This window comes from Euphorbia lathyris, chromosome 7 (genome assembly GCF_963576675.1).
Source record: "Euphorbia lathyris chromosome 7, ddEupLath1.1, whole genome shotgun sequence".
Classification (NCBI taxonomy): domain Eukaryota; kingdom Viridiplantae; phylum Streptophyta; class Magnoliopsida; order Malpighiales; family Euphorbiaceae; genus Euphorbia; species Euphorbia lathyris.
In genome coordinates, this window is record NC_088916.1 from 73337393 (window position 1) to 73351293 (window position 13901).

The 13901-nt window shown below is 35.0% G+C and overlaps 1 protein-coding gene across 1 annotated transcript; it reads left to right on the forward strand.

The window, feature by feature from the left end:
- The first annotated feature begins 8323 nt into the window (after positions 1-8323).
- On the forward strand, positions 8324-12429 carry LOC136200831 (pheromone-processing carboxypeptidase KEX1-like). The gene is made up of 6 exons (XM_065991306.1): positions 8324-8571; positions 9501-10268; positions 10355-11017; positions 11102-11194; positions 11285-11596; positions 11680-12429. Exons 3-6 carry the CDS (start codon positions 10589-10591, stop codon positions 11722-11724), a joined length of 879 nt encoding a protein of 292 aa, XP_065847378.1. The 5' UTR covers positions 8324-8571; positions 9501-10268; positions 10355-10588; the 3' UTR covers positions 11725-12429.
- Positions 12430-13901: the final 1472 nt, after the last annotated feature.

Genomic DNA, 13901 nt, shown 5'->3' on the forward strand with positions numbered 1-13901 from the left:
ATTAGTAGAATAAATCAAAGCATTTAAACTTAGTGTGTTTAGAATATGTTTTTAATTATACTTAAACAATTTTGTCAAATCAAAATTATGTGGAAAGGTGTTTCAACAAGTAGGCCCTAGGGTTCCCGAGGTAAGATGACCTAATCATGTTATCATTCATAACATGGATAGTGATGGTGATAGTTTTAATGAGTTTGAGCATGTTAGGGTTGGTATAGATATGGATAATGATGATAATATTGGTGTGGTTGGTAATAGAAATATGAACTTCTTTGGGAGGAAAACCGTATGTTGATGATATATATGCTAGAGGCGGATATGTGAGAAATTGTGATCGAGGTGATGCTTTTAAATTGAAAATAGACTTGCTTTTATTTGGGGTGAGTTGGACATTGAAGGATTTCTTAAATGGTTTAGGGGTTTAAAGGTTTTTCGAATATGCGGAAATTCCTGAAATCATCTTGATTGAATCAACTTATTTCATCATACTATGAGCTTCAACTTTTCACTATTTAACTTATCACTCTCTTTTTATAGAAATTAAAGGAAATAGCAAAAAGAAACTAATTTCCGACATCAACAATTAAATAAAGAACAAAAATAAAATACTAAAATGTAATAATTGATAAAAAAAAACTGTACGGAATAATCCCAATGCAAAGTTTTTTTAATAATTAAATTTAGCTCTCATTGGTAGGTGATTTGTAAATTCCACTGTAAACCCTCATCAAGGTCTGTGGTTTGCCCTGACCTTGGGAGTGTGTAGACCTACCCTTACCTAAACTTTTTCTGTTAAAAAAAAGTTTTTTTAATAATTAAATTCGATTATTTTATTCCATACTTATTAGACACCTTTTTTAAATATATATTTTTTTTTATCTCAATTAGAGTTTGTAATGTACACTAAAATTCAATATAAGACAAGTAAATGATAATTGGGAAAAGTATAAAAATAAACCTTGTGGTTACACTTATTTTCGATTGCAGTCTTGTGGTTTAAAAATTTATAAAATGGTACCTTGAGGTTCATTCCGTTAGCAAACACATACCAAATTGACTAATGGTGTTAAAAGTCAAAGGAAAAAGAGTTAATTTGGTCCTTATATTTATTTATTTTATAAATTAACCCTCTTTATTATTAATTATTACAAACAAATCCCAAAATTAAAAATAAAAATCAAATACACATTTTTTTCCATGTTTTAATTTCTTATTTTTCTTCTTCTCAAAAAATTTCCAACTATTTCTAAATCTTAGAATTGATTTTGGATTAAAGATTAACAATTCACCTATGTACTCTACTTTCCGAAGACGTGAATTTCTAGCCGACCTCCTGCAATTTCAAGCATCTTTCATCAGATTTTGTACAATTTCAATCCAACTAATAAAGAAAGAATGCATACTATTTTGTTGCTTAAGATAGGTCGAAATCATTATTAGATTCTTGCGAAGAAACAGAGTCACTTGAACATCTTCGACGACCTGCATCCTTTTTTAATTAGGGTTTCTTCTATGCAATTTGAATCCAACAATTAAATTTGTCACTGAGATTTTGTGGGAAGAGCAGTTCAATATTTAATTAGAACTACGAAATGCAAGCATATTTGCTAGAAATTCACGTCTTCGGAGAGTAGAGCATATAGGAGAATCGTTAATCTTTAATTAAAATCAATAGTAAGCTAATTAAAAATTAGATTTAGAAAAAATGGAAATTCAATTGATTTTAGAGAGAGAAATTAACAAAGAGAAGAGAGAAAAGAGAGAAAAAAAAAGAAATTAGAGAGATGGAGAAGAAGGTGTATTTAATTTTTATTTTAATTTTGAGATTTGTTTATGATAACTAGATAATAAAGATGGTTAATTTATAAAATAAATAAATATAATGATTAAAATAACTCTTTTCCCTTTGACTTTTAACACCGTTAGTCAGTTTGATATGCGTTTGCTAACGAAATGAATCTCAAGATACCATTTTATAAATTTTTAAATCACAAAGGGTGTAACCACCATGTTTATTTTTCTACTTTTCCCGTGAAAATTTACACATAAATTTACATTTGAAAATTTATTTATAACAAACATTTATTTATTTCTAATCCTCTTCTGCTTCATCATCTTCTTCGTCTGTACAAACATTTCCTTACTATTTCAATCTTCAGTTTCTCAAACTTGCGGAGGTAATTTCGGAAAGCAAGTCGCCACTGCATCTGCTACTGTAAGGAAGATTCTGTCCTCGCCGATCTTACTTACTAAACCGGAGGCATGAAGCTTGTCGATCACCACCGGTCCCGGATTTGCTAGAATTAGCTGCAAAAACCACAGCCAAACAACTCCAGGTTAGTTAATTACAATGCGATTACTTGATTTAGGCTTTTTTATTTTGAATTTGAATTTGAATTTCAAACCTGAACATCTTTCTTCAGTAGACTCTTGTATAATTTTTCTAGATCGTGAACTCCACTGGTGTCACTTGTAGAATTTTAGCAAATGATATTGAGACCTGCACAAGTAGTAGAGGTGTCAAAACGGGTTATCGTGTTATAAAACGTCTGAGGCTCCCAAACATGCAATAATTTTACAGCTTACATCATTTGCTAAAATTCTTCTACCAAATAAGACTTGTATCTGATTTCCAAATAAGACAATACCAAACTTTAGTACATAACATTAGAAACCGAAACAAAAACTGACATGAAACTCAGAAACTCTTGTGACTTACATAGTCCGTACTGAGGATCAAGTTTTACTAAATTTGAATACCCAATGCTCTTGAACATAGAAAGCCTGTAATTCCTGCCCCATCTTAAGATCGGAAATAAGCCATGAAGCATAGACATAGCCACTCTGCTGCTGGGTTGATTAGTTTGCTTAGAAGTTGATTTTCGATGTGGGAAAACAACTTCCTTCACTGAAGAAATTATCTCCTGGTGGATCAGGAGGAGCATTTACAACCCCATTTCCTCTCTCACTTCTCCCATTTGCTTCATCAATCTGCTCAACTTCAGATGTTTGCTAAATAATTCGCATTGGCTGTTCTTATAGTTTTAAAAAGATGGAATTGCTTTCTTTCCTTGAAAAGGAACACAGTCTGAAAAGGCAAATCGAAAACACTACACAAGAAAGCAAAACAGATTCATTAAACAAATGACACGTGGACAAAAAAAAAAAAAACTTAACGGCTACAAAGACAAATTATACAATCCATAAAGAAATAAAAAAAACACTAATGAACCCAATACTGAACTTTACATTTTTTAATACTGATGATCACTCAATTTTAACTAACTTCTCAAAATGACAGTTAACGACCTCAAAATGAAAATATTCAAGAATTAAAGTTGTTTAAAATGACATTTACGACGAAGCCACATTTTTTATTTTCTAAAATCTTTTTTTTTTTTTTTAGTTTTTTTCTCTAAAAACTCACTCTCTTTTCTAACCAAACAACACATAAATGACCTTAAAACGAAAATTTTTAAAAATTAAAATTCCTTAAAATATCATAAGCTCTTCAAATTTTTTTTTGAGGCGTTGAGTGGCCACCGGTGTTAAAAAGTGTAAAGTTTAGTGGTCATACCTTTAAAAATTAAAATTCAATAGCCACAATGTTAAAATGGTTAAGGTTCAGTGACCATGGGTGTAATTCACCCATGAGAAAGGTGTAAAAATACATTAACAAATGTTCAAAATCAACTATAATTATAATGAAATGTTTGAGTTGATATTTCATAATAGTTTTAAGTAGGGATGGCAACGGGTAGTGTACCCACGGGTACCCGGCACTACCCGATCCTAATGGGACTACCCGTACCCTGTATAAAAGGGTATGTGAAGGGTATCATTAGGGTAATGGGACGGGTATGGGAATACCCCCCAGGGTACCCGTTACCCGTCATAACTCTCTTATATATTACAAAAGTTATTGTCTTTAGATGTAATATTTGAGATTTTAAACCTCAACCTTTTGTTTTTCAACCATTGAGTGATACCACTAAGCTACTTATTCTTATTTATTAAGATTCAATTTGTTCATCCCTGGATTTGAGATGGGCTATTAGAAAGGGTGATAAGGTGTCGGTTTGGGATGACCCCTGGATTTGGGGTGCTGATCAGTTCAGGGCACAACCTTTGAGTACAAATGTAAACCAAAATGCTAAAGTGGAGGACCTGTTCATCCCTGGGACAAGATGTTGGGATCGTGGGAGATTGAGTTGCTGGTTTTCGGAGGAGGATGCGAGTTGGATTGGACAAATGGTCATCCCGTTGACAAATCGACCGGACAAGCTAATCTGGCATCACACTAATGATGGTTTGTATTCATCCAAATCAGGTTATTAGCTACAGACTCAAATAAGGGAAAGGAGAGATGAAGAGGTTGGTTGGTCAAATTTGTGGAGGCTGAAGATACCACCAAAATTCAATTTTTTCATCTGGAAACTAATATCTGGTATTCTCCCTCTCAGGACTAAGTTGGCGGATAGAAGAGTTCTTATCTTGATTGTTTGTTTAATGTGCCCAGTTGGTGTGGAAAATGGTATGCATCTGTTTTCTAGGTGCAATTTTGCACGTAGTTGTTGGCAAATTGCGAGTCTTGATCCTCCGAAAGAAGAATGGGTTCATATCGAGGACTGGGTATTGCACATGTGTACTGGTGTGGATTCTGATATTATTAGGAAACAAATTACAGTACTATGGGCAATTTGGTTTGAGAGGAACAATGTGCTATGGAAACAAGGAAATAGAACTGCTGAAGTTGTTATGAGCATTGCAAATGATTTGGTGAGGAACTGGACTGAGGCACAGGAGGTGAGAATTGGAAATGGGAATCGGGTAGGGAGGGAAATGGTTAGGCGGGAGGTTATTGGGGCTGTTGACGGTGATGAGGGGAGAAGCGTAAGGGAGGTTGAAGGTGGTCGGGAGCTTATAGGGGCTGAATCTAGTTCTGCTGCAGAAAGGAGAACTGCTGGTTTTTTGAATAAGGCGAGGGAAGCTTGGGCTGGTGATGGGAGATGTGTGCGAGGGGAAGCGAGCAATAGGGGATTGGAAGATTTGGTTCGACGAGCTGGACTGATTAGTAATGGGCGTGCGCTTGTGATTAGAGGGCGGAACGTCAGTGAGAGAATCATCAGCTCTGGTTCATCTCGAAACTGTCAGCAGAGAAAATGGAGTTGCCCGACTGCAGGAACCTTAAAATACAATGTGGATGCGTCGTTGTTCCCTAATGAAGGAAGGTTTGGTGCTGGTGCGGTTATTCGTGATAGTTTGGGTGTATTTTTACAAGGGATAAGCATGCATTCGGTGGGTTCAGTGACGGTCAAGATGGCAGAGGCGTTGGCGGTAAAGGTTAGTATGGAGTGGTGTGTGGCGTTGGGCCACCAAAACGTCATTTTTGAATCGGATGCAAAGGATGTTGTTGAGAGTATATATACATGCGACATAGGAATTTAACTGAATATGGTTGTGTTTTAGATGAAATTAGATCAATTCTTAATAACCATCCATTGTTCCGGGTGGTTTTTGTTACAAGATTAGCGAATGAAGCGGCTCATGTCTTGGCTAGACACGCTCGTTCCTATGCTAATTCTTTTACTCATTCTTTTATTCCTGTATTTTTGGAGAGCACTCTGGCTAGGGATGTTTCTCTTAGTTAAATAAAGTTCTTTTTCCTCAAAAAAAAAAAAAAAAAAGATTCAATTTGTTCAATTTTTAGATAAATGATTTATTAAATTTATATTTTGTTAAATTTGTAATATTTTTTATTTTATTTATTGATTCTTAAAGGGTAAGGGTACCTGTGGGTACCCGCGAATTAAAGTGGAAGGGTATGAGATGCAAAAATATACCCGTTAGGGTAATGGGACAGGTACGAGTAAGGGTTTGGGATTGGCATTACCCGCGGGTACCCTACCCATTGCCATCCATAGTTTTAAGGCCTAATACTCCCCCTTAACTTGTCCAAATTGGTCATTTTACCTCCTCAACTTATCGAATATCCTATTTACTCCCTTAACTCTATAGAAGTGGTATTTCTCACCCCCTCAACTTGTCCATTTATCCCCCAACTCATAGAATATCCTATTTACCCTCTTAACTTCATAAAAGTGGTATTTCTCACCCCCTCGACTTGTCCATTTACCCCTCCCCAACTCATAGAATGTCTTAGTTACCCCCTTAACTCCATAAAAGTGGTATTTCTCACCCCTTACAATCCGTCATCGATGCCTAAATTGATACATTTTTTAAATGTTAAACTTATATTGGTGCTATTTGTACGTGGAACCTAAATTGATACTTCTCCAAAATCATAGGTCTATTTTGGTACATTTTCCCTACATATAATGTCTTTAACTTGTTTATATTAATGTTCTTGTTTTTTATAAAAAAAAAAAAAATTCTTGTTATTTGTATCTTTTATTCATTCTTTCTCTTTTCAACTTTTTTTGCTAGTTAAATTTTGATTATCTAATTATTGTAATACAATATTATTATAATAAACACATGAAGGATCGATATAATTATCAAATTAAAACAAAATAAAAAGTTGATATTAAAAATATATATTTTCAAACTCATTTGAATAAGTGCTATTAATTTTGCACTATACAATAGTAAGAAATGCCACTTTTATGGAGTTAAATGGGTAAATATGATTATAAGGGATGAGAAATACCACTTTTATGGAGTTAAGGTGGTAAACAGGACATTCGATGAGTTGAGGAGGGGTAAAATGGCTAATTTGGATAGGTTAAGGGGGTGGGAAATACCATTTGTATAGAGTTAAGGGGGTAAATAGGACATTCGATGAGTTGGAAGGATAAAATGACCAATTTGAACAAGTTAAGAGGGTTGGAAGAGCATTAGGCGTAGTTTTAGTAAGAATATTCTTATTCATTTGATGCAAATTAATTGCATAAAAAATCATTTCACAATTGAATATTAACCATAGACAATTTCACATTCAGTTTCCCATAAGATGAAATTTAGTGAAATTATATGAGATTGGTGTAAAAATGCAATTATAATTGCAAGAACTTAACTATAATAAAATACCAACTTCAAGATTTCATCGTATTGTAGTTCAGTTTGAACAATTGTACACACATTTTCATATCAATTTCACATAATTTCAATTTTGTCTCATATAAAAGTGAAAAAAATTGTATATCATTCGCGTTTAATTGCAACATTTGTATTTTTTATGAAACTCATTTTCATCAAAACATTAATAATAAAGTTTAATAAACTATAATAACAATATTTCAATCTAATTATAATCAAACTTAAATTAGTTAAGTTCACACTCTAAATTAAAAACAACAATTAATCTAAATGAATAAATTAGTTAAGTTCCCTCTGTGCTTTCACTATTATATATATATATATAGTAAAACCTCGATACCAGAAAAAAATATTCATTAAGCGAGATTATTTATTTATCGATAAATGATTATTCATTTATCGATAAATCGATATTTATTATTTTATAGATAATTTTTCATTGTAAAATGCATATATTGTATGCGGTAAGAAAAATCAAATGAGAAGTTATCCAGTCAATAATGAACAATGATGATGGAAATGATCCAGAGCCAGATGATAGTTGCGTTGTCGCAAATGTATCGTCAAAAGACGCTTTTTAAACAATGGTCACATTAAACAACTACTTGCTACAACATAAGCAAAATATACCAGAAATTGTATTTGCACTACAAAAAGTTAAGGATGGTGTTCATTTTGGTTTAGGTGAAAAGAAAAAACAATCGACTATAGATGCATTTTTTCAGAAGAAACGATTTCTATTTGATTGGTTGAAAGGTTTTAGTCTGTACTGGGGACAAGCCTTTCCCTACCAATTTATTTGGCAAAAAGTCACTCCTAAGACTCCAACCCGTAACTCTAACATACATATAAATAATTAAAATTAAACTTTAATAAGACAAAAAAAAAATAGTACAAATTTTTATTAAAAAATATTAATATGAAGCAAAAAGAACCAATAATATATAAGGAGAATAAGGAAATAAATTATGGAAAATGATATTCTCTATAAAAGTTATTAAATTATTTTAATTATTATAGTATTATAGAAAGGAAATAACCAACTTACCTCAAATGATAAACGAGGTAAGCTGGTCCCTAATTCTTTGGGACCAGCTTACCTCACGAATATAAAAAGAGATAATTATAAAACTGGCCCTATTTTACAATTTATTTACGTTTTAGTTTAGTTATTCAACTTTTTACAAATATAAGCAATTTTAAGGAATTTAGACAAAAATACCCTTTCTTTCCCCAACCCTGTATTTCGCCCTAACATATCAAACGACTCGATGGACACAGTTAAAGACGGCGATTGCGATAGGAAGGAAGGCAGACCACGGCGAACAACGAACGGAGACTGACGGAGAACGGCGAACGGAGACGGCAACAGCGAACGGAGACGGTGAACGACGAACGGCGACTGCGAACGACGAACAGCGACTGCGAACATCGAACGGAGAACGACGAATCTCGTTTCTGCAATCTCGTTCCACCATGGGCAAAAAGAAGGAATCTCGGAGCAAACGAAAGGTACATTAGTTATTTCTCTGCTCCATAGATCTACACTTCTGATGCTAGAAAGGTATGAAAAATTGTTGCCTGCTGCAGCATTTTTAGCTGAAGTAAAAGAGCATATTGAATTTGATGATCCCTCACATAATGCACCATTAAAAGTGTTTCCTTTTCTTCTCAAGCTAGTTCTGGCTAGCCTTGCAAATGCCATTTATGTGTAAAGTTATAAGGTTTGGCCTATTGAACCTGCACCAGAAGTGAGGGGAAGTTAGCAATGTGTGTGAAAGGGAGAGTTCAGAGCAGGGCTATATATAGGAAGCCAAATAGAGAGTTCCAAATCATTGGGAGGAATAAAGACAACATATAAAACAATCAAGGTAAAGTCCAAATGACATGTGAAAGAATCGTCAGGCGTGAAGACGATCCTTTCTAAGGGTAATTAACAAAAGAACAAAAGCCAAACATAGCTATTCTCATCAGTTGATGGTAGTCACAAAGAGTAACTTATAATTAAGTTTTGGCATAAACTACAACCAAATAACCAAAAGGCTAAATACAGCAGAGGACCCTGAAATGTGTCTTTTACATTAAGATTTCTTGGTCTCACATTCCTTACAGGTTAATTATTTTGAACTAGATTTCTTGTTTTTCGAACCTTGAGTTTTGGAATCTTGTATTTTCACTTTAGCATTTTAAAAAATACGACAGATACGACAGACTATATAATCTGTCTCCTGTCGCATTTTAAAAAATACGACAGGTATGACATAGTATATAATCTGTCTCCTGTCGCATTTTAAAAAATACGACAGGTACGACATAGTATATAATCTGTCTCCTGTCGCATTTTAAAAAATACGACAGGTACGACAGACTATATAATCTAACTTGACGTATATTTTCTATTATGTTCTTTGTATTTGTCTGATTGTTTGACTTATTTGTAGCATGATCAAAGGGTATCACAACAGAACAAAATGAGAAAGATTGAGATAAAGTTGAAATACCCATTTGCCCTATATTCACCCGCTCAAGTATCAAACAGGTTTAACACGTCCGTTAAAGGTGATATTAGAAGACATTTGACTTCTAAACAATTAGACTTATTTAGGGCATGCTGTTTCGGAGATTATCTCAGACGAGATTTTCCCTCTCTGTCCGGGTTGTTTATCCACACGTTGTTAACTAGACAGATTACTCTAGTTGAAACATGTGATACGGAGATATGTTTCAATGTGAGGGGATTGGAGTTGAGATACACTGCAAAGGAGTTTGGGATAATTACAGGATTGCCCTTTGCAAGCACAAAAGCAATAACGAAAGGGATGAAGAAGATGAAGACTAAGGGAGGATTTAAGGAGAAGTTTTTTGGAAAGGTTGCTAATGTAAAACACAAAGACATATATGGGAAGTTCACAGGAACGGATTGGGCCAAGCAAGACGATGGTGATGCAGTTTTGATGGCAATGCTGTATTTCATACATGGCAACATTTTGGAACACAAGGGCACATGAAAGGTCCGTTCTTATATTATGACCCTTGCTGAGTTCCCAGAGCTGTTCCACAAGTATCCGTGGGGTGTGGTGGCTTTTAATGAGAGCTTGAAGACTTTGAAGTCGGCTCTAAATAAGAAAAGTTTTCTGGATATGGTTGAGGCGAAAAAGGTGCAAGGCCGGATTGGATATAACATGTATGGTTTTACTCACGCACTCCAGGTATGAAATTTTTGTATACTTGTTTGCTTTATGTGTACTTGTTATAGTGTATATAATATTTATGTATACTTGTTGCTTGATGATAGGTTTAGATTTGTGAGATATGGAAAGCTACCAATATCTTTTATAAAAGACTCGAATTTGAACCTACCATTCCTCGCGTGCTTCGGTGGACACAGTTAAAGACCGCGCAATTGTCTGAAATCCAGACATTGTTTGTGGTAAGCGAACAAGTTGTACGAGTTGTACAAGTTGTACAAGTTGAACAAGTTGTCATCCGTCCAAGAGTGGATAAGAGAAGGGGACTTGTGGATGAAATCATGGAAAGGGTCAATCACATGATGACCTCCCATCAAGAGCGGTGCAACGAGCAATTTTTAATCTTAGGGAGTCGATTGTCATTGGTAGAGGCTGATGTTAAGAGTCTAAAGGGTGAACTCCAATATGCGGAGAAAGATGATACAATTAACTATGGGGATGCGAATAAAGATGAAGAAGAGGAGGAGAAAGATGGGGATGCGAAGAAAGGTGATGAAGAAGAGAAAGATGATGAAGGAGGTGATGATAAGAAAGAAGCAGGGGATGCGAATACAGATGGTGAGGAGAGGAAAAAAGGAGAGAAGCAGAAAGGAGGTGACGAGAATAAGAAAAAAGGAGGTGATGAGAAGCAAGATGAAGGTGATGAGAGGAAAAAAGGAGAGAAGCCGATAGAAGGTGAGGAGAAAGACGATGAAGAAGCATCAACTTCGGTATGTTGTTGGAATACTTGAATTTTTTAGTTTTCTTTAAGGTTTTCAATTTGTCTTTTACTCGTTTTATTTGTATTTAATAAGGATGAAAGTCAGAGTGCATCAGACTTAGTAAAGAGGTGTCTGCTGGACTTGAAGTTTGGGGGACATTTAAATGAACTAATGGAAAATGAAAAGGTAATAAGGCTTCGTCGCATTTGTTGTAGTGCGACAGAGTATTTTTTTCTATTGTTGTATATGTTATTAATGTAATTTATTGTGTGACAGAGCGATAGAAGTGCTACATCCAAAAGAAATGGAAGAACAACTCGACGGGGAAGAGCCAGTCAGTTTCTCCGCTCACCGTTCACAGATCCTTTCACCAAGAAAGGTAAGAAGAAACGCATCCCCGGTGAGAAAAGTGGAGTTCTGGATGATAGAAGGGATCTACTTGATGCAAACGCGATTCTAAAATACGCTGAGTGGTTAAGAATGGCAGATCCAAAAGAACAGAGGCGTATCATTGGGGTGCAATATCACTTGCCAAGTAAAGCTTGGTTTGAACAGATACAAACATCTGGTCAAAACGTCGACAATGATGTAAGTGTCTTGATGTCACATTGTATTTATTCTTATATACATTTTTACGTACTTATATTTTAAATATTGAAACATCATGTCAGTGGGTGGTTTACTTTACTCCGACGCCGTTCTTACACAAAGACTAATATATGGACTACCGTCGACTCAGATTTCATTTGTTGCATGTCTCAAGACTGTTTTGTGAAGGGCTACAAGGAGGAAGGCTGGGATGGATCATTATTTCTGGACCGAGTGAATGGGATGCCAACGCAGTTCATCCGGATGTGGAGTGAAGTTCAGATGGTACTTATTCCGATAAACTATAAAAACGAGCACTGGTTCCTAGGGGTTCTTATGCTGCAGGATATGCATTTATACATATATGACAGCCTGGTGTCAAATTGCAGCGAGGAATCACTAGAAATGTTTTTAAGTTTACGTCTAGATATCATTAGAAGAGTCATGGTTAAGAATGGTCATTGGTCGGAGGCACAAGTGAAACGAGACATAACCTGGAGCAGAGTTCCTGGTTGTCCACAACAACTAAGTGGGTCAAATGACTGTGGCATATTCACTTGTGCTTTTGTCCAAGTTATAACTGAAAGGTGTGAAACCCGACATGATCAGTTTGTGTGCAACTTTGACGGATCGTATGGCGTCCATTTTAGATTGCGTTTTGCAGCCGAGTTGTATCATCAGAAGTTATTAGTAGATAATCTAGAAACAAGTTTGCTTTTGTCTGATAGTTAGGCATTGTAATTTAGTACATTTGTTGTACAGATATGTAATATGTTATTTTGGTACATTCGTGTTAAAAGTAGTATGTAGTTTAGTACATTGATGTTTATTGACAGGTGCGACATTGATGTAATATGTTATTTTGGTACATTCGTGTTAAATGGACGACACAATTAGTATGTATTGATTGACAGGTGCGACATTTAGTATGTGTTGATTGACAGGTGCGACATTGAGTATGTGTTTTTTAAAAATACGACAGGTACGACAGGCTATATATTCTGCCTGTCGTATTTTTTAAAAATACGACAGGTACGACAGGCTATATATTCTGTCGCCTATCGTCTTTTAAAAAATGCGACAGGTACGACAGGCTATATGCTCTGAAACAAGAAGCAGATAGGGGAACGAATTATTTGCAACTATGTGACAGATGTGACAAGAGCAAACTACTTCAAATGTGGAAAGTTTTACTAAAGTACAATCCTAACAAATAAATTTTTAAAATGTTAATTACCCAAACATCAAAAATAAACAAGTACATAAACCTCACAAATCAAAGTTTGAAAGTACATAAACTTCAGAAATTAAGTGTCTATATTCCCCGAACAGCTTGCTGCAAAAGTTGAGATATTAGTTGGCATTCGTATTGTATTTGGAAGCGGACGATGACAATTCATCCTATTATGACCCGTATTCCCACATCTGCTGCATGTTGTGCGAACTACTTCTTCACCTTGTGATGGTATTCTGTTTTGACTTTTTGGACGACCCTTAGATGGCTTACTAAGAACTTTAGGGGGCAAAATTCTCATAGGGGGCTCGCAGGTCGACCATTCTGATTGGTGACCAACTGGATAAATAGACTCAGCCCATGTCAGTTTCACTTTTTCGTTCGTGTAGTAAGGATCGACCCACTGATATGCATCTGTTAAATTAAACGTCGCAGCAACCTTACACAAGTGTAGACATGGAATCCCGGATAGTTGCCATCTCCTACACGTATTAAACACATATGATATTGTATTGAGATTAAAATTGAAATCTAGGTCAAACCCGGCACCATACTTACATGAATAAACTAAGCTTTAGCTCTTGGATTGTTCACTTGATTGTTGTTCACTTGATTGTTGTATGAAGTGTTGTAAAAAAATGGAAAGAAAAAAAGAAGAGAAGGAAAGTGTGGAGCAAGTGTGATGAATGAGTAATGGTGAATGTGTTTGATGGGAAAGAAGGGGGAATAAGGAAGACAAGGGTATTTTTGTCCAAATACAATGAAACTGCCTATATTTGTAAAAAGTTGGATAACTAGGCTAAAAACGTAAATGAGTTGTAAAATAGGGCCAGTTTTGTAATTATCCCTATTAAAATTCTTGTTTAATAAATTAAATTAGTCTGGATTAAAATCCCAACCCATGAACAGTTCTGGACTCAATTAGTTGTTTGATGTAATACAATAGTCTTTGGTACGGTAGAATCAGGAAAAAGTACAAAAATAAACCTTATGATTACATCTGTTTTTAAATAACACTCATTTGGTTTAAAAGTTTGCAAAATGTGGTTTCATAATAAAGGTAACAACCTT

Excerpts from the sequence above, each read along its gene's own strand:
- LOC136200831 (XM_065991306.1), top strand. The coding sequence starts at position 10,589 with ATGGAAAGGGTCAATCACATGATGACCTCCCATCAAGAGCGGTGCAAC. Across the intron at positions 11,018-11,101 it reads ATGAAGAAGCATCAACTTCG|GATGAAAGTCAGAGTGCATC; the intron begins GTATGTTGTTGG and ends GTATTTAATAAG. Across the intron at positions 11,597-11,679 it reads GTCAAAACGTCGACAATGAT|TGGGTGGTTTACTTTACTCC; the intron begins GTAAGTGTCTTG and ends ACATCATGTCAG.